The following is a 23,654-nucleotide window of genomic DNA, read 5'->3' on the forward strand; positions in this document are numbered from 1 at the left end:
TATATTTCAATATTTACTACGTGAAACCGACACCAAACGAAACTGACGTCTCATGCCACGCTCGGCACGTGAACCTTTCTTTCTTCACTGATCGTTTCTATACAGCATGAAGGGTTACTCGCCGTACCTGCAAAGCTCGCGAAATAACCTCCTTGCGATGCGTGGATGTAACAAGACAGAGCAACAGTGGACGTTACCACCAGTTATACTACAGCGAGGAATAGATTGGTTTTTATCGTGGTTCTGACGAAAGGATCTATGTACTTTCGTGTCCACTGACGAAAATACTTTCATTTTTGTAAGCACAACATATTTCGTTTATATCCAAAAACACTTTACATGGAGCTTTAAGAATCTCCGAGTAGTCGCAAGTAAAGCAACGTTAATGTTGAAATCTACAGTTTTATTGAAGGTTACAAATAACAACGTTAATGTTGAAATCTACAGTTTTACTGAAGGTTACAAATAAGAATTTTTTATATCTCGTCTTAAAAACGAAATAAACCATTTTATTTGGTTTAATGCAGAGCGGTGAAACTTTTGATGTCATTCAAAAACACAAAAACATGTGTGATAAAACACGGGAAGCTGCAATACGTCCAAACTTTATATGATATAACATTACCGTGTTTCTCCGAAAATAAGACAGGGCTTATATTAATTTTCACTCCAAAATATGACACTAGGGCTTATTTTCGGGGGATGTCTTATTTTGATATATTAAAAAAATGAAGTTACAAAGTAAAACTTTTAAACTAACCATTTAAAATAAACTATTATTAAACTATTAAACTAATACTTAAACAAACTAATTAACTAACTATTCAACTAATTAATAAATTAATTTTTTTTTATTTCTTTCCTCTTCCTGCCACTCTTAACTAGGGCTTATTTTAAGGGTAGGGCTTATATTAAAACTATCCCCAAAAATCACACTAGGTCTTATTTTATGGGTAGGTCTTATTATCGGAGAAACACGGTAACAGCATCATACATCAAAACTCTAAGTTGTGTTATGTAAGAAGTTATTACACATCAGAACTTTGTATAATATGCCACAAAAACTAGTTGCACATCAGAATATTGTACGATATTGCTATACATCTGAGTCTTTCATGAAATGACCCGAGGACTATTTAGTTAAAACATCGAAAATTTCATGGTCCTTATACACGGCGTATTTATATAAATTACGATAAGGATTTGTTTTGTGTAGCTAAATAATGAACAATGGATAAATGCATTTAAAATCAAAACCGGATGCGCTTTCTTGATAAGCCAACACTTCTTCTGGAGACAGGCTATAAAATTTAAACGGAATCGATGTTTATTATTTCCTCTTCACTTCACATCGTTAAAACAACCATGTGGAAATTAATTAAATGTAATTAAATATTCCAAACTTTCTTTATCGGCAAGCCTTTCAAACTTTTAACCATATATTCTTTTTTTTCTATAGAAATAACAAAATTTTTTCACAAAGATTCACTTTTCAATGGAGCATGCCTTAAATCGAATTAAATATAAGTTAAATAGAGGGCGCTGTCGACAGTAAAATGTTATCCATATTTTACGTATTTGACGTAGTGGAATTAACGTACAGTTATAGGAAATAATAAGAGAAAACCATGTCGTTTGTTCTAATTTTCATAAGTCGTGAATGCTGTAAATATTAAGTTATATAAAAAGTGAAAATAGTATTTTGTGTTTGTGACGTCAATTGCTATTGTAGTTTGTTTGTTTTTGTCATTATATACCGTTTAAGGACAAAAAGGGACCTGATCTGGTTTTCTTTCTAGTCTGTTCCACACACTGTACTAAATTCTGGAATAAAAATATAAACCATTCAATTATTTAAATTAACTGAAACCATCGCATCAGAAAGCAACCTAATCCAAAGGCACTCGACTCGTAATCCGAGGGTCATGGGTTTCAATACCCGTCACACCAAACATGCTCGTCCTTTCAGCCGTGGGGGCTTTATAATGTTCAGTCAATCCTACTATTCTTTGGTAAAAGAGTAGCTCACGAGTTGGCGGTGGATGGTGATGACTAGCTACCTTCCCTCTAGTCTTACGCTGCTAAATTAGGGACAACGAGCGCAGAGTCCCCCGCTGGTACAGCGGTAAGTCTACGGATTTACAATACTACAATCAGGAGTTCGATTTCCCTCGATGGACTCAGCAGATAGCCCGATGTGGCTTTGCTATAAGATAAACACATACACGCGAACATTTTGCGCGAAATTCAACAAACAAATAAACAAAACCAAATCCCAACACCCTTATTAAAAAATAAAGCTGTCTTCACTTAAAATGGCTTCTACGACTTGCCAAAATTTATATCAATGTCTTCTATCCAATAATTCCTACCATTAAGTACTAAAATCTTTAACACTTTAACCAGATTCACTATTACACCGATTTCACGGTTCTTGCCAGTTGGTAATTTTGTATATTTGTGAATAATGTATTGTAATAAGAAGAATATGTATTACTCAAGTGAAATTGGGATTTCAGGGTTCGGTTAACTTCAAGTTTGGGGTTCTGTATGCTAAAGTAGGGCAAACTGTGGACGACGAGATGTTTAGCAATGGTAAGTTGTTTTTCAAGTTTTCTTCTTCTCTTAATACGAAAATAAAAGTACTGTTGATGAAAATTGTGTTTTGAAATTACTGAGTATGTAAGTATCTAGTCCTGATTTCTCCAAACCCGTTCCCTTGGCCGTTGTTTCGCTAGATAGTAGATAGGAACAGTGGGAATCTCGTTCATTCATTCGTGTGCGTCACCAATTAGATTAGGAGACATTTGGCTATTTTAAGAGATAATAAACGAGGTTACGGGCTAGAAAGCCAGCATAAAGATTTAGTCAGAGAAATACGATAGCTTATATTAGTACAATTTTAGAAGAAAAATCACTTTGCTTACGTCATTGACCTGACGGATCGCGGGTTTGAAACCCATCACCGAACATGCTGTCTCTTTTAACCATAGGGGAGTTATAATGTAATTGTCAGTCCCACTTTTCCATAAAGGTAGCTCACGAGATGACATGGCGGTTGATGATACTGACTAGCTGCTTTTCTTCTAGTCTGTTATTTCTAAGTTAGAAACAATAGCACAGATAACCCTCGCAAACAAACAAATGTAGGTCATTGAGGTTCGCGGTGGCTCATAGTACTATAATTTTATTGGTCATTAAGGTTCACAGTGGCTCATAGTACTGAGATTGGCGAACTTTTCAAATCTTAGTCGTGACTGGTTTTTTATCTCAGGAGAACTCATTCGTTACGAACAACATCGGTGTTCACGTTTGTTTGTTTTCAAAAATAATTACTGCTTTTTTGTCATTCTTTGATTGTTTTTATATAAACAATATCCTAGAATATAAGAAATAAGCAATCTTTTCTTTTTCATTGTGTAACTGTTGTCTAATTTTTTACGACTCTGGACTTTTTATTGGTAAACCTATCTTTGTACTACTTTGCTAAATGGGCCTGGCATGGCCAAACGTGTTAAGGCGTTTGACTCGTAATCCGAGGGTCGCGGATTCGAATCCCGGTCGCACCAAACATGCTCGCCCTCCCAGCCGTGGGGGCGTTATAACGTGCGGTCAATCCCACTATTCGTTGGTAAAAACAGTAGCCCAAAAGTTGGCGGTGGGTGGTGATGACTAGCTGCCTTCTCTCTAGTCTTACACTGCTAAATTAGGGACGGCTAGCGCAGATAGCCCTCGTGTAGCTTTGCTAAGTTTCTATTACACCTTCATTTAAAAAAAATAATGATTATAATTTCATGTCTTTCTATATTTGCATCACCCCTGTTATTCATTCTGCCCAGAAATAATTAAAGATATTACGAAGTCATATCCATTTTGTTTCTGTAAATAATATCACAGACTTGTTTTACAATTCGATTTTATTTTCTTTATTACAACTCTGAAGGTTCAACATTTTTCAATACTGCCCTTCTATTCTGAAATATTTGCATCTTTTATTGAAACTTTATGAAGTGTTTTCTGCTTTCTTTTTCGTTTTGCACTTCCTGACACCTCATCAATAACCAAAGTGTGTGTGTGTGTATGTGGTGTTTTTATTTTGCTACAGAATGTGGAAGTAGAGAATTCGACCAGTTTCTTTCGTTGCTTGGAGAGCTGATTAGATTGAAAGGATGGGACAAGTACAGAGGAGGCCTGGACGTCAAAGGTTTGTTTCTCACCCTACTTGGCCTACGAATATTAAGAGAATTCGATATTTTCAACACGAAGAATGTTCAAACAAACATTCGAAAGACATTGTTTGGTTGGTATTACCTAACACTTGTATTTCTTTATGTACTTCGGTTCCAACTTTTTTTTAAATTCAATTCTAAGAAACAACAACTTGAAACTAGAAAAATCTCTGTTATAAATCTAAATGTCTTTTTCATTTCATTCATTCTTCAGTTTCATGAACCTTTTGTTCTTTGTGAAAAATATGAAAGTTTCTATAGCATTCTCTCAACGAAGGTTTTTGTTTCTCTTGTTTAGCACGAGGCTCTAAAACGGACTTTCTTTCTGTGACAAACGGGTGGATAGAACCCCGAATTTCAGCATTAAAAATCTTCAAACTTACCACTTCAAACTGCAAGGCCCCAGAAATATAAAGTTAAAATAACAACAACATAAAAAATAGATAGAACATTTCGAATTTCTGTGTTAACATTAGTCCTATTTAGTTGTGTAGCGAGTTAATTTCACACTACACAAACCACAAACTTTATTTTACATTTTACTGGTTATTGTGAGATTAGATTTTCTTTCTTGTGCGTTCTGTAAAAATTTTATATAAATTATATTTATAGCAACGAAACTAAATATTCAACGATTTTCAACCTTGAGCTGTAACTTGTTATACAATAACCCAGTAACCGGCGATGTGCCATGGTGATATAACGTGTTTGAACGTCAGTTAAAAACTTATCATAAAGTGACTTAAGTTTACTGTAGAATGGTTTAACGAATACCAAAGTTTATGGACGTTATGAGTTTACATGCGTATAAGCCTTGATAACTGTATTCAAAGTTCGTTTCTAACATTCCAATCATTACGTTTCTACAGGAGACATGACTGGGAAATATTCCATTTACACAATATACGAAGGACATGAAATAATGTTCCATGTATCAACGTTACTACCTTATTCCAAAGACAACCGACAACAAGTAAGCTTCTCCCATCTTATTCTGTAACACGTAATCAATCATACAGAACTGTTTGTCGTTACATTTGACAACAGTAACTACTTTAAAATAACTTTAGTAACACTCTAGAGAGTTCCTAGCAAAGGTTACGACTAACAATTCCATTAAGTATATTATGTCTTAAACATTAAGCCTATTTTGAGCACATTTTTTAAATAACACCAAGTGTATTTGATACTTTCTAAAATACATAAATTATCGTTATTTCGAACTATATTATTTTTTTAAATTTAATATAAAGTTAAAGTTTCTTAGATCTGTTCTAAAATAGGCAGTTTTTCCTCTCACTCTCTATTTTAAAAATATATAGGTCTCTTCTGTAAAATAAAATAATATTGAATTTGTTCAAGACACGATTGTTTGTAGTTAAGAACAAAACTACACACTAGGTTATCTATTAGCTGCCCATCACGGGTATCGAACCTGCATTCTGCGTTGTAAGTCCACAGACATACCGTTGTGCTACTTGAGGGTGGGTGCTTAATCTAAACTAAAATTAGGAGTAATAAATCTTTTTTTGTCTTTATTCTAACAGGAATAATTAAATTCCTCCATGGGGGTATGTCTGTGCATGAAACCGCTACAAACCGGGTTTCGATACTCGTGGTGGGCAGAACACAGATTGTGTGGTTTTGTGCTTCACTTCTAAGCAACAAAGGTCATTAATAAAAAAATATTTGAACAATATTTCGTTATTGTGTCTAGTATGAAACTACCCAATAGGCTCTGCCAGTTGTGAGGAATTGAACACTGGATTTTAGCACTGTAAGTCAGTAAAACTTACAGCTAACCCTTGGTTTCAAGTTGAAGATCCCTCACTTTTAGATATGGACTGTCTATAAAGTATTGCCATCAGAATGTGTTTGAATACTCATAAAGTGCTCTTGAAGAGCTATCTTCATTAACTGTCCTAAATATTTAACTTATAAACTAGAGGGAAGGAAGCTAGCCATCAGCGTCCGTCACTAACTCTGGAGATAATCTCTTCTAACCAAATAGTGGGATTTAACCGTCACTTTTATAACGCACACAGGACCTTAAAGATCCACCGTTCGAAACGCTAACCATTAGGTCACGCTTGGCCCTAACTCTTAAAACACCAATAAGTAACCGAGAAGCATATCACAAAGTTACTAAGAACTAGGAAATGTTAAGTGTGAAACTTACCAGCTACGTTGCTTGCACATCAGTTAAATAGTCAAAAACACCAAGATCTTACTAAGCTATGAATCGCACTGACTCAGGTCCACACTGCATTCTATCATTACAGATTATAAAACACAGGCGAAAGAAAGTATCTAAGTTGCTAGATAGAAACTGTTTCGAATAGTTTCTTAAAGTGGTTTCTAATATCAAGTGACTGCAAGAACATAGCGGAACGTATTGCGTTAGTATGTACATTTTATCTCATCTCAAACACAGGAATGAAACTATTATAATCAGGTGACTCTTCATCCTTATTACAGCACGTCATACAGATGCACGTGCCACGTCACACCAGGTAAGATTCGAACTCAGGATCACTACCTATGAAATTGCCAATAGTTGATTGACAGACAATACCACGTGCGGCTGAAAGCGTAATTACTCTAATTTCACGTATTTGCTCTGATAAGTATTATAATAATGCTTCAAACATTTGGTTACTGAATTTTAACATTGTCTCTCCAAGCTACACAAAGCATAGCATTCATTTTGAACTTATATAGAGATGGAGGAAGGTATCATATCAACAATACACGCAATCTCTGCGTTCCACACCTGTAGCGCCCTCTATAGTCCCGAAGTATGGAACCCATTTTTCGGCAAGCCAAGAAAAACAATGCAAGCACGTTAACCTTAAACTGCTCTTAGCCAATTTTCCTTCCTTAAAGTGGATTCTGTATGAAATTTATTATTAAAGCAACGAAAAACTTATTCGAATAAGCATCCATCAGATATATGTATATAACTGATTATTATTTGACTTGGTTAAAAGACATAACTGTACAATAATTCTTAAGAAAGCGTAATCCGAGGGTTGCGGATTTGAATCCCCGTCGCACCAAACATGCTCGCCTTTTCAGCTGTGGGGAAGTTATAAAGTGACGGCCAATCCCACTATTCGTTGGTAGAAGAGTAACCCAAGAGTTGGCGGTGGGTAGTGATGACTAGCTGCCTTCCCTCTAGCCTTGCACAGCTAAATTAGGAACGGCTAACGCAGATAGCCCTCGTGTAGCTTTGTGCGAAATTCAAAAACAAACCAAACAAATCCTTAAGAAATTATTCTTAAAACAGATAGAACTGCGAGGCTTCACTTACAAAATAATACCGGAAATGACACGTGAAGTCACAAGTGATTATTTTAGTCGCTTTTGTTAGGCCTAAAATGAAATCACTTCTTTACGTTGAATCTTTATTTCTGTGTGTATAGTACAAACATTTTGAGAAACTAGAAGTTCAACAGGCTCGTTTAATTTACACTCAATTGTACCCGGCATGTGAGGGGTGCTTAATCCGAGGGAGTCATGTTCGAATCCCTGTCCCATCAAACATTCTCACTGACTTTGTTAAAAGAGTTACCCAAGAGTTGGTAATGAGTGGTGATTACACGAGCTATTTGCATTCCTTCTAGTCTTTCAGTGCTAAATGAGGGACGGGTAACATAGTTAGCCCTCGTGGAGCTTTGCGCGAAATTCAAACTGCCCTCAATTTTATAAATGTTCTGTAATTTTAAAACACAATTATTTAACAGTATGTCCATGTTTTTCACTTTGACAGGTTGAACGAAAGAGGCACATTGGTAACGATATAGTCAACATTATATTTTTGGATGGAAACCACCAAGAGCACTCTTTCTTCAAGCCTTCAATGATTAAGTCCCAGTTTACACGTATCCTTGTTGCGTCAAAGGGAATGAAAATCTTATCTATATCGAAGGAGTTTGTTCTCTTGATAAAATTCAGTACAACATTCTTCGTGATATTTTTCATTCTGTTAAGCCTAGGTGTTAAAATCTGTTTCAAATATTTCGATGTACTAGATATACTTGCGCAGTTTCCTCTAACCTTTTCTTTTTCAAGAATAAATATAACCAAAATTAAGAGCAGCAACTATTTTTATTTTTGCTTTCAAAATCCGTGTGTCATGTTCTACTGTAACCTACAGAATGTATAATTATTCTCGTGATTCATGGCATGCGCACGTTTCACTGACGTCACGAAAGTACAGATTGAAACGTTAAGTATCCCTTATATGACGTCATATTAGTGTCTACTGACTGATCGACAGACAACACACTGCGGTATAGTGGGTACGAAAAGTTAAAACAGGTGGCTCCTCCAGGCAGCATCATGTCTCCTTTTGGGAATATTATTTTTCTTGATGTCATTGTACTATCTTTACTTCATTTGTTATAACGTGCTAGAAAAAAAAATGATATATTAGATATCATAGATCCTTTAATTAACATCCAATATTACACTTTATTTCAAACAGTTCCATAATTAACTTATATAAGTCTTTCTTTTGTGTTAGTTCCAGTTGTTATAGTGTGTTATATAGAACTCCATACAGTAGTTACCGTTGACTCTTTCATTGTGTTTAACTCCAAATTTTAGAGGTGTTATTTTTCGAATTCCTTTAAACACTGTCTCCCTTACATTTTATTCAAGCTATGACACGCAAGTTCCTTTCTCAAAAATTTGAACCCACCCCGAAAAACACATCGTTGATAAATAAACAATAAGATTCCTGTTTTTAGGTGAGCAAAGTTTCATATGAAACCACAAAGATTAAGAATAACTGAAACGTTTTGTTCACACGTTCGGCTACAAGTGATATTTAAATCACCATTCAAATTCCATTCAGATCTAATACTTCACCCCATGTGTTCTAAGAACGTATTACTTCACCCCCATGTGTTATAAAAATGTATTACTTCACCCCCATGTGTTATAAAAAAGTATTACTTCACCCCATGTGTTCTAAGAGCGTATTACGTCATCCCATGCGTTCTAAGAACGTATTACTTCCACCCCATGTGTTCTAAAAATGTATTACTTCATCCCATGTGTTCTAAGAGCATATTACTTCACCCCATGTGTTCTAAAAATGTATTACTTCACCCCATGTGTTCTAAGAATGTATTACTTTACCCCATGTGTTCTAAGAACGTATTACCTCACCCCATGTGTTCTAAGAACGTATTACCTCACCCCATGTGTTCTAAGAGCGTATTACTTCACCCCATGTGTTCTAAGAATGTATTACTTCATCCCATGTGTTCTAAGAGCGTATTACTTCACCCCATGTGTTCTAAAAATGTGTTACTTCACCCCATGTGTTCTAAGAATGTATTACTTCATCCCATGTGTTCTAAGAACGTATTACTTCACCCCATGTGTTCTAAGACCGTATTACTTCACCCCATATGTTCTAAGAACGTATTACTTCACCCCATGTGTTCTAAAAATGTGTTACTTCACCCCATGTGTTCTAAGAATGTATTACTTCATCCCATGTGTTCTAAGAACGTATTACTTCACCCCATGTGTTCTAAGAGCGTATTACTTCACCCTATGTGTTCTAAGACCGTATTACTTCACCCCATATGCTCTAAGAGCGTATTACTTTACCCCATGTGTTCTAAGAATCTATTACTTCACCCCATGTGTTCCAGGATCGTATATAAATACACATGAAGTGCATGTAACGCCATTTAAACTGGCAAAGCTATACGCCAACTACACCTGCAAACAGGTGGTAGAGTCAAGCAGAACTGGTAAAAACTATCAACCAAACTCCATAATTCGCTCACATAATGAAAACACCAACCATCCCGTTTTCATTACGAATTTCACAGTCATTGCATCTGGATCACCAGACTTCGACTTTTAATTTAAAAAGTTGATCCATTTTAAATTACCTTCCAGATTTAAATTACAACACAACTTCAATGCAGTTAAGTCTGTCTTAAATACCTGTACAGTATCGCTGTATTGTTCTGTTATCTGTTTATTTGATTGTACAGTATCGTTGTATTGTTCTGTTATCTGTTTATTTGATTGTACAGTATCGTTGTATTGTTTTGTTATCTGTTTATTTGATTGTACAGTATCGTTGTATTGTTCTGTTATCTGTTTATTTGATTGTACAGTATCGTTGTATTGTTCTGTTATCTGTTTATTTGATTGTACAGTATCGTTGTATTGTTTTGTTCTCTGTTTATTTGATTGTACAGTATCGTTGTATTGTTCTATTCTCTGTTTATTTGATTGTACAGTATCGTTCCATTGTTCTGTTCTCTGTTTATTTGATTCTACAGTATCGTTGTATTGTTCTGTTATCGGTTTATTTGATTGTACAGTATCGTTGTATTGTTCTGTTATCTGTTTATTTGATTGTACAGTATCATTGTATTGTTCCGTTATCTGTTTATTTGATTGTACAGTATCGTTGTATTGTTCCGTTATCTGTTTATTTGATTGTACAGTATCGTTGTATTGTTCTGTTATCTATTTATTTGATTGTACAGTATCGTTGTATTGTTCTGTTATCTGTTTATTTGATTGTACAGTATCGTTGTATTGTTCTGTTATCTGTTTATTTGATTGTACAGTATCGTTGTATTGTTCTATTCTCTGTTTATTTGATTCTACAGTATCGTTCCATTGTTCTGTTCTCTGTTTATTTGATTGTACAGCATCGTTCCATTGTTCTGTTCTCTGTTTATTTGATTCTACAGTATCGTTGTATTGTTCTGTTATCTGTTTATTTGATTGTACAGTATCATTGTATTGTTCTATTCTCTGTTTATTTGATTGTACAGTATCGTTCCATTGTTCTGTTCTCTGTTTATTTGATTCTACAGTATCGTTGTATTGTTCTGTTATCTGTTTATTTGATTGTACAGTATCGTTGTATTGTTCTATTTTCTGTTTATTTGATTGTACAGTATCGTTCCATTGTTCTGTTATCTGTTTATTTGATTGTACAGTATCGTTGTATTGTTCTATTCTCTGTTTATTTGATTGTACAGTATCGTTCCATTGTTCTGTTCTCTGTTTATTTGATTCTACAGTATCGTTGTATTGTTCTGTTATCTGTTTATTTGATTGTACAGTATCGTTCTATTGTTCTGTTCTCTGTTTATTTGATTGTACAGTATCGTTATATTGTTCTATTCTCTGTTTATTTCATTGTACAGTATCGTTCCATTGTTCTGTTATCTGTTTATTTGATTGTACAGTATCGTTGTATTGTTCTATTCTCTGTTTATTTGATTGTACAGTATCGTTCCATTGTTCTGTTCTCTGTTTATTTGATTCTACAGTATCGTTGTATTGTTCTGTTATCTGTTTATTTGATTGTACAGTATCGTTGTATTGTTCTGTTCTCTGTTTATTTGATTGTACAGTATCGTTGTATTGTTCTGTTCTCTGTTTATTTGATTGTACAGTATCGTTATATTGTTCTATTCTCTGTTTATTTCATTGTACAGTATCATTCCATTGTTCTGTTCTCTGTTTATTTGATTCTACAGTATCGTTGTATTGTTCTGTTCTCTGTTTATTTGATTGTACAGCATCGTTCCATTGTTCTGTTCTCTGTTTATTTGATTCTACAGTATCGTTGTATTGTTCTGTTATCTGTTTATTTGATTCTACAGTATCGTTGTATTGTTCTATTCTCTGTTTATTTGATTGTACAGCATCGTTCCATTGTTCTGTTCTCTGTTTATTTGATTCTACAGTATCGTTGTATTGTTCTGTTATCTGTTTATTTGATTGTACAGTATCGTTGTATTGTTCTATTCTCTGTTTATTTGATTGTACAGTATCGTTCCATTGTTCTGTTCTCTGTTTATTTGATTCTACAGTATCGTTGTATTGTTCTGTTATCTGTTTATTTGATTGTACAGTATCGTTGTATTGTTCTGTTCTCTGTTTATTTGATTGTACAGTATCGTTGTATTGTTCTGTTATCTGTTTATTTGATTGTACAGTATCGTTGTATTGTTCTGTTCTCTGTTTATTTGATTGTACAGTATCGTTGTATTGTTCTGTTATCTGTTTATTTGATTGTACACTGTCGTTGTATTGTTCTGTTCTCTGTTTATTTGATTGTACAGTATCGTTGTATTGTTCTGTTTTCTGTTTATTTGATTGTACAGTATCGTTGTATTGTTCTGTTATCTGTTTATTTGATTGTACAGTATCGTTGTATTGTTCTATTCTCTGTTTATTTGATTGTCTATTAAGTTATTTCAGATTGTATGCTGAATTTATCTACTTTTATAGAGTGTTTGTACTTTATATTTCTATATCTAATAATTTACTATGTTTAATGCAGCGTGCTGAAGGTGGAGTACATATATATATATATATATATATTCCGAAACGTACAAGAACTAAGTGCTTGTCACTGTAGATACGCGTGTTAAACGTTCATTGGTGCTGGCGTCGTTCTGTTGTTCACCATTAAACTTTGAATCCAATCGAATAAATCCGTTTATGGTGTTGGAGTGTCTTTCAAATATTTGTATGCTTTAAGTATCGAAGTGAATTTGATTGTCACGAGTCCAAATGTTACAAAGTAGTTCAGAGCTTCGATACACTAGGTATCGTAACGATTTTTGTTTTGTTTTCCCACTGCATTAACTGGGTGTTACAAAAAGTTTCACGTATTATTTACCCTAATATCTCTCACTGTATTATTTACCCTAGTGTATCTCACTGTGTTAAAAAGTGTTGCATATAATCCTACGTATTATTTGTCTTGGTGTCTTTCAGTCACGTATTACCACGTGTTACAGAAACCTTTCGTCAAGTATAGCTATAGTACTTTAAAAAATATTTTATTTATCAATCTCGTAAGCCTTATTTTTGTATCCCTAGGTTCATCTGTAATAGTTAACATGTAATCTTACTCATTTTAAACATACAAGTTACAACGAATTACAGAAGTTCATCTGTAATGGTTAACATGTAATCTAACTCATTTTAAACATACAAGTTACAACGAATTACAGAAGTTCATCTGTAATAGTTAACATGTAATCTTACTCATTTTAAACATACAAGTTACAACGAATTACAGAAGTTCATCTGTAATAGTTAACACGTAATCTTACTGATTTTAAACGTAAAATTTAGGTTATCCTTAAAGACATATTTGTGGTATTCAATAAATAATTTTTTCGTGTTATCCAGAAGTTACCGGGTAACATGAACCCAGAAGTTAAAGTTTGTTAACAATATCTAACATATAATTTTATTTAAACGCTTTCATCTTCAGCTATTTTCCGTGTGAGCACTTCTGTAAAAGTTAACTTACAGTTTTATCCGTGTTAACTTTTTAATTTGCGATTGTTGTATCTTTTTTGTACTGTTAAGCCTAAATCCTACAAAGATTCTAACGCACAATCAACATTTCTATCACTCTGAAAGCTAAGTATGATTTATAACACTGAGATGTCTTTATTTAGTAAATAAGTAGCTTGTATTAATTCCAAACGTGTACAGGATTTTTTACAAAATTTTAACAAGTGCCAGAGTTAACCTATTTTGTATTTTCTGTGGAATTTTTATAATTTATCTTGTTCAGAGAGGGTAGACTGACATATTTAAAGTAGATCTCGCCAAAAGTAATACTTGTATGGAATCGCCTGTCTTATTAATGCGTGTGTATATCTTTGCGTACGGTATGCAACTGACACCATCTTGAAGATCCTTGACTTTCACCAGATATCTTTGCTGTTGTAACTTACGAATCGGAAAGTGAGACATTCAAGTAAGTTAATATTTAATTATTTTCGCTTACGTATTTACTCAAGGTGAAAAAATCCAGCTTTCTTGAAGTTCCTAAATGAAAAAAAAAAAAATTTTTGGTGAAAAGTGGCTTAATTATGAATTAAATGTCACATGACATAACGACAAATGTTATTGGTGATGAAAATATAATAAAAACTGTTTCATTGAGAGAGTTCTTTAATTACAGAACAGAGTTATACAGAAATAACACATTTTCACGTCTGTTATTTTACTAAATTTACAAAATTGAATTACACAGAAATAACACATCTTCACGTCTGTTATTTTACTCAGTTTACAAAATCGAATTACACAGAAATAACACATCTTCACGTTTTTTACTTTACTCAATTTACAAAATAAAATTACACAGAAATAACACATCTTCACGTCTGTTATTTTACTCAATTTACTAAACCGAATTACACAGAAGAAATATTTACACGTCTTTCTCCTCAGTTTACAAAAATTAATCACACAGAAGTAACACATTTTCGTTATTTTTTCTTTAGACTCTCCGTGTATTCTGAAGAGTCAGTACCATTGTTTTGTCCAACTCTACCGTGTCCTTCGATATTCAGAAATGCTCAAGAATTTCGTGAATTTTTACTTGTGAAACGTAAGTAAAAGGACTAGTGATGATAGCTTAATAAGTTTTCTCATCCGGGCAATGCATGACTAAAGCTGTTCATGAGAACAATTGATTATGAAAACAAAAAAAAAATATTTTATCATAATTTTGCTTCGTTCTTCTAGCTGGACACTTAATCTCTGAAATACGTGCGACTCTGTTAGTAACGTCCTTTCTTACGCAACATAATTTCTCTACTCTCTCAAAATTTATTGTCACGTTCACGACTATGGGATTAACAAAGATCGAATTTAAATGGACAATTACCAGGTTCAGTTTCGCTGTGTTTATTGACCACTACCAACCAGGGTCAGTTTTGCTGTGTTTAATGACCACTACCAACCAGAGTCAGTTTCGCTGTGTTTATTGACCACTACCAGCTATGGTCAGTTTCACTGTGTTTATTGGCCACTACCAACTTTAGTTGGCTCGGCATTGCCAGGTGGCTACGGCACTCAACTCGTAATCTGAAGATCGCTGGATCGAATCCTCGTCGTACCCAACATACTCTCCCTTTCAGCTATGGAGGTGTTACAACGTGGCAGTCAATCCCACTATTCGTTGGTAAAAGAGTAGCCCAAGAGTTGGCGGTGGCCGGTGATGACTAGGTGCCTTTCCTCTAGTCTTACACTGCTAAATTAGGAATGGCTAGTGCAAATAACCCTCGTGTAGCGTTGCGCGAAATTCAAAAAACAAACAAACAACTCTTCCAAACACGTTTGTTCGTACACAGTTAGCTGCTGTGGTCAGTTTAGTAAATATGACCATAATCTTGGTTTAATTGTCTTTGTTTCTTCCCAAGAAGGAAGGTGACTGACTCCTGTTCTTGTGAGTGTTTTTATTGTTGTTGGTTTTAATATTTTAATTTACACTGTAGAGATTTTTTTAACGTAATCAGCGCTTAGTGTTTGGAATTTTTATTTAGAGTTTGAAAAAATATTTAACGATATAAAAACACAAGTTAGATTACGATAGGATTTTGTTGGATTTATTACCGAGTTAGCGCGTGTCTTAGTGGCATTGTCTGTTTCTTCAGCTCTCGGTGGACTCAGCAGGTCGCCCAATGTGGCTTTGCTATAGAAAAACACACACACATTTTAGGTCTCCTTGTGAGTCAGCGTTAAATTTACGGAGTTACAGCGCTGACATCCAGAGTTCGATTCCCAGTAGTGAACAATAATACCACACTTGGCCACTTAGCAAATGCAACGAGTTGATCACCGAACTTAGAAGTTTAATTAATTATACTTGCAACTTAATGTAATCACTGCATTGAAAGCTTAACGTGGTTATCACACTCCCGTTTAACAGTTATACATAACGGATTTCATCAGCTTAGGTTACTTTCATTTCATTCACTGTTTTCAGAAGATCCAAGGATGAATCGAGAGTTTTATTTGTAACTGAATTCATTTCCTCTTTTTTTGCTGTAATTCTAGAAACGCTCGATCACTAATTTGTTTGTCGAGACAAATTTGTCGATGTTTGTTAGGCATGTTTTGTATTACTCCCACAAGTACATTGGATTTCTCTCTCTTCTAAACCAACCTTTCCTCATTCGGTTTATCCACAAAAGCAGACTGGTTTGAAATTAAATCGACTCTTCCTGTTCTTTTATTTCTCAATAGGTAACGTATGAGTTCCTACAAACATGACACTATTTAGATTTATTCGTATTATTTGGAACCTCAGCATTGTCCCGAAACCTTAATGTGTCCTCATTATGTTTCCCGTGTTTTAATTAATCTTCACTTATCATTCTGTTTCCTGCAATTTTAATTATCTTCACTTATCATTCTGTTTCCTGTATTTTTATTAAACTTCACTCATCATTCTGTTTCCTGCATTTTAATTAACCTTCACTTACCATTCTGTTTCCTATATTTTTATTAATCTTCACTCATCATTCTGTTTCCTATATTTTAATTAACCTTCACTTATCATTCTGTTTCCTGTATTTTTATTAATCTTCACTCATCATTCTGTTTCCTATATTTTAATTAATCTTCACTTATCATTCTGTTTCCTGCATTTTTTATTAATCTTCACTTATCATTCTGTTTCCTGCATTTTTAATTAATCTTCACTTATCATTCTCTTTCCTGCATTTTTAATTAATCTTCACTTATCATTCTGTTTCCTGCATTTTTAATTATCTTCACTTATCATTCTGTTTCCTGCATTTTCTTTCCTATATTTTAATGAATATTCACTTATCATTCTGTTTCCTGCATTTTTAATTAATATTCACTTATCATTCTGTTTCTTGCATTTTAGTTAATCTTCACTCACCATTCTGTTTCCTGTATTTTTATTAATCTTCACTTATCATTCTGTTTCCTGCATTTTTAATTAATATTCACTTATCATTCTGTTTCCTGCATTTTTAATTAATCCGTATGACTCATCTTTTATCTCCAAACAGCTTTTAACGTACCTTCTCTACGAGAAAAATTTGTTTGTTTGTTAAATTAACAATCTCCAAAATGACCACTGTCACTTTTCTAATGCTTGCAAGTTTTGTTGTCAATTTGTTTGTTTGAATTTCACGCAGAGCCACACGACAATTATCTTCGTTAGTCATTCCTAATTTAGCAGTGGAAGACTAGACCGAAAACAACTTGTCATTACCACCAAATTCTTAGACTACTCTTTTAGCAACGAATAGTGGGATTGACCGTCACATTATAACGCCCCAGTTGGAAAAAAAACACACTTGTTTTGATTTTTAAAAGATTAAATTGTTGTTTTGTTTAGAGTCTAACAGCAAATGGTTCATTTCAATCCAATGTTCAAATATCCGCGGACAATGATGAATGGCCAGTGAATCAGAGACAAATTTATAAACTTACAAAATTAAAATGCGATAGACAGATAGCCTGTTTTGTAGTTTAGCGTTAAAAACAACACAATTTCTACTGGTATTTGCTTCATGTTCGTGTGTGAAAAACCCATATACATTATAAAAAACACTTTCTAACCAATACTAACTAGTCCAGTGAACTAAAAACCTGTCAAGTTAAATAATTAGCTTGGTTCATTTTTCCTTTTCTCCCGATTTAAATTTCTCACAGTTTCCTCAATAAGTTTATTACATTTATTTATTCGTTGTTTTAGGCTAGCATCTTTGAAATATTTTCAGCTCTTTTGCTTTTTACCCTAAAATTAATTTTCTATTGTCATACTTGGTTTTTTAATGTTTTGTAAAACAGAAGATAGAGGTCATTTGTTCCTTTCATATCTTAGTGATAAACGGTGAAAAAGCAGCTTTCAACACACCGATTTTTGCCCAAAAAAGGGAACGGACCCTGGACATGTTAATAAAAGATTTATACGCGGAGCATATGGGGGATAATCGTGGGGTAAGTATTTATCAAGATGGGATATTTATAACACTTTTACTAAAGTTTTATCTACTTTATGTTCTGCTATGTTTTCTGGGAAAATAAGATTTTCAAGTCTTTGATGTTGTATGTCTGTGTTTAAAATAAGCTTCCATGATAAGTGATTTAGGCTTAAGAGGTTATGCTTTCATAATAATATTCATTAAATAGTGTTCGGATATTATTTATTTTAATTGTTTAAACCTAATTTTAAAAGGAATGTGAATTTGAATATCAGGAGTCGTCTTTATTTTTAAATTTATGTAGATATATAAAATGTGTGTGTTTGTGTTTTCTCATTGTAAAACCACATCGGGCTATCTTAGCGTTGTAATCCGTAGACTTACCGCTGTACCAGCGAGGGACAGAATAATTGTTTCTTTGTTTTGAATTTCGCGCAAAGCTACACGAGGGCTATCTGCGCTAGCCGTCCCTAATTTAGCAGTGTAAGACTAGAGAAAAGGCAGCTAGTCATCACCACCCACCGCCAACTCTTGGGCTACTCTTTTACCAACGAATAATGGGATTGACCGTCACATCATAATGCCCCCACGTCTGAAAGGGCGAGCATGTTTTGTGCGACGGGGATTCGAACCCCCGACCCTCGGGTTACGACTCGAACGCCTTAACCCATCTGGCCATGCCGGGCCTATATATATAAAATATAACATCGTGTAATACAATCCAAGAGTAACTGCTTAGCCTGTTTTTTGTTGGGGTTTTTAAGTCTTTCTGAGAGAAACTATTTTCACCCCTTTTTATTTACCGAAAAATATTAAACCTGTACACTACTTCCTTATGTTCAAATTACTGTTACATCTTTGTTAGATATTACGCATAATAAGATTCTGTAATATAACCGTGAAATGTGTTTACGTATCTCTTCTAATTTCTCATCTCAAACGTAGATTGCCCTTCATGGCCTGGCTTCAGTTTCCTTTCGTAAGCGGTCCGGCATGGCCAGGAGGTTAAGGCACTCGGCTCGTAATCTGAGGGTCGGGGGTTCGAATCCTTATCCCACCAAACATGCTCGCTCTTTCAGCCGTGAGGTCGTTATAATGAATAGGTCAATCCCCCTATTCGTTGGTAAAAGAGTAGCCCAAAAGTTGGCTATGGGTGATGATGCCTTCCTTCTAGTCTTACACTACTAAATTGGGAACGGCTAGCGCAAATACCCTCGTGAAATTTGCGCGAAATTTGAAACATACCAAACCTATCGTAAGCATGCGTTATATCAGTGGCGGCGCCAGGATATCTTCGTTCGAGGGGCTGAGGTTGACATTGGAGGGTCTTCCCAAAATGCCATCAATATAAAGTACAGATGGTAAATTATAATAATGTAAATACCAAGGTACATTTCAGAAAGGTGTGCTATTTTGAACTGCGTTTTTAATGCAGTTTTCATTGGAAACTCATACTCTGATTAATAATTCATTATTAGAAAATAGAAATAATCTGTTTATGAAAATATGCATATATGTAAAAGAGGAAGCTCACCTAAATTCCACCCAAGATAATACATAATAATAAAGAAAATCAAGATTAGCTAAGAATGAACATTTAATATACCATTAAGAGTAAAGATACAATTCAAAAGAAATATAACATAATGACATAGTTTACATAGAAACGAATTTTCCCATGTGAAGTTAATACACTCTGAGGAAAAGTAAGGTCACTATCAGGCTAACTATCTTTCATCATGTTGTGTTTATAGTCAATATTACTTCAAAATAATGTTCCTGTTCTGGTGATTGGCAGCAAATGTGTCTATAACAGTATCGAATTGTTTTGTCCTCCTGGAGTTTACTGATATGACAGGAAGGTTGCTGGTGTGGTTGTTACCACTGCTGTTGCGCAAGTATGTCTTGAGAATCTTCAGACATGAGAAACTTCTCTCACAGGCAGCTGAAGTGACAGGCAGGGTCACAACGATGCATACAAGTTTGTTGAGATCCATGAAGACATCCTTGTATGGCTCCAGCACGGTTGCAAGCTCCAATGGTGTGGATACTTCCTGCCCCTTGTCTTTCTTCCTGGCAATTAGCCGATTCAACTGGTGGACCTCCACTGCGAGGTCATCCTTAGCCATTTCAACTAATGGACCTCCACTACGAGGTCATCCTTAGCCAGTTCAACTGATGGACCTCCACTGCGAGGTCTTCCTTAGCCGGTTCAACTAATGGACCTCTACTGCGAGGTCATCCTTAGCCAGTTCAACTGATGGACCTCCACTGTGAGGTCATCCTTAGCCGGTTCAACTGATGGACCTCCACTGCGAGGTTATCCTCTGCCGCACCACAGTTTGCTGCCATTCCTAAGAGTGCTTGCTTGTCCAGAAATGTGAAACAAAAACAACGATTGTGTTTTCCATATTTTATAAATATATGTCGGCAATAATATTGGGGGGTTGAGGAAAGCTTGGCTCATTTGGGGGACTCAAGCCCCCAAGCTTCCCTGGCGCCTCCACTGCATTATATTTACTAGCCTGCCTTCACTTTCCTATCATAAACAACATTATCCTTACCAGGCTGGTTTCAGTGTCCTACCATAAGCATGAGTTATCCTTACCAACCTGGTTTCAGTTTCCTACCACAAACAACATTATACCCTACTAGTCTGGCTTCAGTTTCTTATCATAAACAACATTATCCTTACCAGGCTGGCTTCAGTTTCCTACCATAAATATTATCCTTACCATGCTGGCTTCTGTTTCCTATCATAAACAACATTATCCTTACTAGGCTGGCTTCAGTTTCCTATCATAAACAACATTATCCTAACCAGTCTGGCTTCAGTTTACGACTTCAATATCCGCTATCCTTCCTAGCAGGAGTTATTAACTGCCTTTCTCGTAATAGGTGGTTTAACCATATGTTATTAAATATTGTGTACGTTTTAAAACTTCTAAACTCAAAAGTTAATTCTAGGACCTAAGACGATATTTATCAAAGGCAAAGAGCAATGCGATAATAACTCAACACTTGTGTTATTCACAGAAAAAATTAATAAGTTTGTTAATAACCGAACTTTGTGTTGTTAACAGAAAAGTGATGAATGTGATAATAGCTGAGCATTGTGTTGTTAATAGAAATGTAGTCTATGCTTTCCTTTAGAGCTAACTAATTAATAACTGAACTTATTATAACCGGTAACCGACTGCTGATTTTATAATAAAAGTCAATTTACAATTTTGATTATTTATTTTATATCCACATTGAACGTAAGCGGTTTTAGGCAATTACCTGTATTTGAAAGCGATCTGTACTCGTGTGTGGTCAGGAAATTTTAAATTATATGTTTAATTTACGACTATAACGTTTGTTCGCAGACAATGTTAAACAGAAGAGCTTTTAGTGACGTACTTCCGGAAGCTCCGCGTGGCTCAAGGAGGAAAGAAGAAGCCCGCCAGGTGGAGTTTGTTCGTATAGGACAGGTTAGAATTCATTTATTTATTTTGCTTTTATAGCTCTTAAAGAAATATTTTGTTTTTTAAAACAATCAGGATTTTTTTTATGTTATGTATTTCTTGATATCATGCATTTTTAATTAAATAACAACTCTAGCCCCCCAGTGGCTCAGCGGTATGTCTGCGGACTTACACGCTAAAATCCGGGTTTCGATACCCGTGATGGGCAGATCACAGATTTGTGCTTAATTCAAAACAACAACAACTCTAAATAGCTTCCTAGTCTTTAGAGCGCCGGCCTGTGAAGCTGAGGGTCCCAGATTCGCGTCTCGTTACTACCAAAAAAAGAGCAATCGTACTCCGCACGTTGAAGCCATGAGTGCGTTACAAGAGTAATGGTCAGAGTTCACTATTCAGTCTGAAAAAAAGTAGTCCAATACGTTGCGGTGGGTGATGTTGCTAGCTTCCTTCCCTCTAGTCTATCACTTCAAAATTGGGAAGGCTATCACAGATAAACGTTGTGTAGCTTTGCGCGAAATCTAGCAACAACAAACACTGAAACTAGTAAAACAAATTGTTCTGCGCCGTTTTCTCTGGCGCAGCATTGTCCCAAAAACAACATTTTGTTTGTGAGAATAATGAACATTTACTTATAGAATTTTTCAGTCTTTTACCTGTTTGTTTCTGTGTTGTCAGTTGGTACATGGAAAAGTACCAGCTGCTTACTATTTCCTAAACAACTTCTACCCAACAATCAAGTTAACACTAAAACTACCCAACGCAGAATGGTACTTAATGTTCTCAGACGTAGACCTAAAAAATCCAAGAAAGAAAAATACGTCATAATCTGAGGGTCGCGGGTTCGAAATCCCAGTTGCACCAAACATGCTCGCCCTTTCAGCCGTGGGAGCGTTATAATGTTACGGTCAATCCCACTACTCGTTGGTAAAAGAGTAGCCCAAAAGTTGACGGTTGGTGGTGATGACTAGCTGCCTTCCCTCTAGTCTTACACTGCTATATTAGGGACGGCTAGGGCAGATAGCCTAGCTATAGCCTTGCTAAAGATTACGTGAAATGCAAAACAAAACAAATAATTCACAACCAGACAAATATGGAGTTAAAAAGAGGCAACAAATCGATATTTTTCCATAACCAATCGCACCACCCAGAACGAGTCAAAAGGGAACCATAATAGGACAACTAAAGATAAAAATCTAAACTGCTTCATGCACAATGCCATAGAAACAACAAAAAATGGTTTTAAAACATCATTCTCACTAAACGGATACCCAGAATATCTCATCGGCAATGTTTTTAAATCACAAAAAACACGAACATTAAATCATCCACAGACCCTAAAACAAAAATAAAGTATACACGAAAACGCCCACAATGAACATTCCTTTCATAAGCAAAAACAATCACAACCAAGATTTCTAAAGCCATTAAACAGTCATGCATATTAAGAAACAGCGAAGGCGAAACGTTGGTTCAAATAAAAATATATTATTTTATATTTATCTGGTGTGTTAAGGCCGTTTTTTTGTATTTTTATGAACTTTTATCAAAATTTGTAAATCCCTCCAGTATTCACATCAAATTTTGAAAGACAATAACAAAGTAAATTATTTACAATTTTAAAACGTTTGTTTTGGAATTTCGCACAAAGCTACTCGAGGGCTATCTGTGCTAGCCGTCCCTAATTTTGCAGTGTAAGACTAGAGGGAAGGCAGCTAGTCATCACCACCCACCGCCAACTCTTGGGCTACTCTTTTACCAACGAATAGTGGGATTGACCGTCATATTATACGCCCCCACGGCTTGGGAGGGCGAGCATGTTTAGCGCGACGCGGGCGCGAACCCGCGACCCTCGGATTACGAGTCGCACGCCTTACGCGTTTGGCCATGCTAGGCCATTTTAAAACGCCAAAGTCTTTTCTTCCCGTTGTTTTTGCTAAAACTAAACCCGCTTTAGGATTTTATTTCAGTCTATATTTTACTGTCGGTTTAAGTCTCCTAACCCGCAAATCAAGCAGAATTTTCTTTAGTACTTTAAATACTTCCACGACAATAAGTAAGATTGCCTCTGATGTGTGAAATGATAAATCGAATTTCGACTGGCGACGCCGATTTCTGGTAAATGTTTATTTCAAATGTCTTGTCAGTAGTGTTATTTAATTTATGTAGGGCGAAAGAGA

General features: G+C 35.1%; 1 protein-coding gene across 2 annotated transcripts in view; it reads left to right on the plus strand.

The window, feature by feature from the left end:
• LOC143228832 (GTPase-activating Rap/Ran-GAP domain-like protein 3) overlaps nucleotides 1-23,654 on the plus strand; it is a 126,080-nt gene that overhangs the window by 66,927 nt on the left and 35,499 nt on the right. For both annotated transcript variants that reach the window (XM_076460212.1, XM_076460211.1), the window contains exons 9-16: nucleotides 2,520-2,595; nucleotides 4,106-4,204; nucleotides 5,099-5,202; nucleotides 8,002-8,113; nucleotides 13,968-14,013; nucleotides 14,546-14,652; nucleotides 17,911-18,026; nucleotides 21,379-21,483. In XM_076460212.1, coding sequence (XP_076316327.1) covers nucleotides 2,520-2,595; nucleotides 4,106-4,204; nucleotides 5,099-5,202; nucleotides 8,002-8,113; nucleotides 13,968-14,013; nucleotides 14,546-14,652; nucleotides 17,911-18,026; nucleotides 21,379-21,483 — 765 coding nt within the window. The remainder of the gene's footprint in view (nucleotides 1-2,519; nucleotides 2,596-4,105; nucleotides 4,205-5,098; nucleotides 5,203-8,001; nucleotides 8,114-13,967; nucleotides 14,014-14,545; nucleotides 14,653-17,910; nucleotides 18,027-21,378; nucleotides 21,484-23,654) is intronic.

This window comes from Tachypleus tridentatus, chromosome 10 (genome assembly GCF_004210375.1).
Source record: "Tachypleus tridentatus isolate NWPU-2018 chromosome 10, ASM421037v1, whole genome shotgun sequence".
In the NCBI taxonomy this organism is placed as follows: Eukaryota; Metazoa; Arthropoda; class Merostomata; order Xiphosura; family Limulidae; genus Tachypleus; species Tachypleus tridentatus.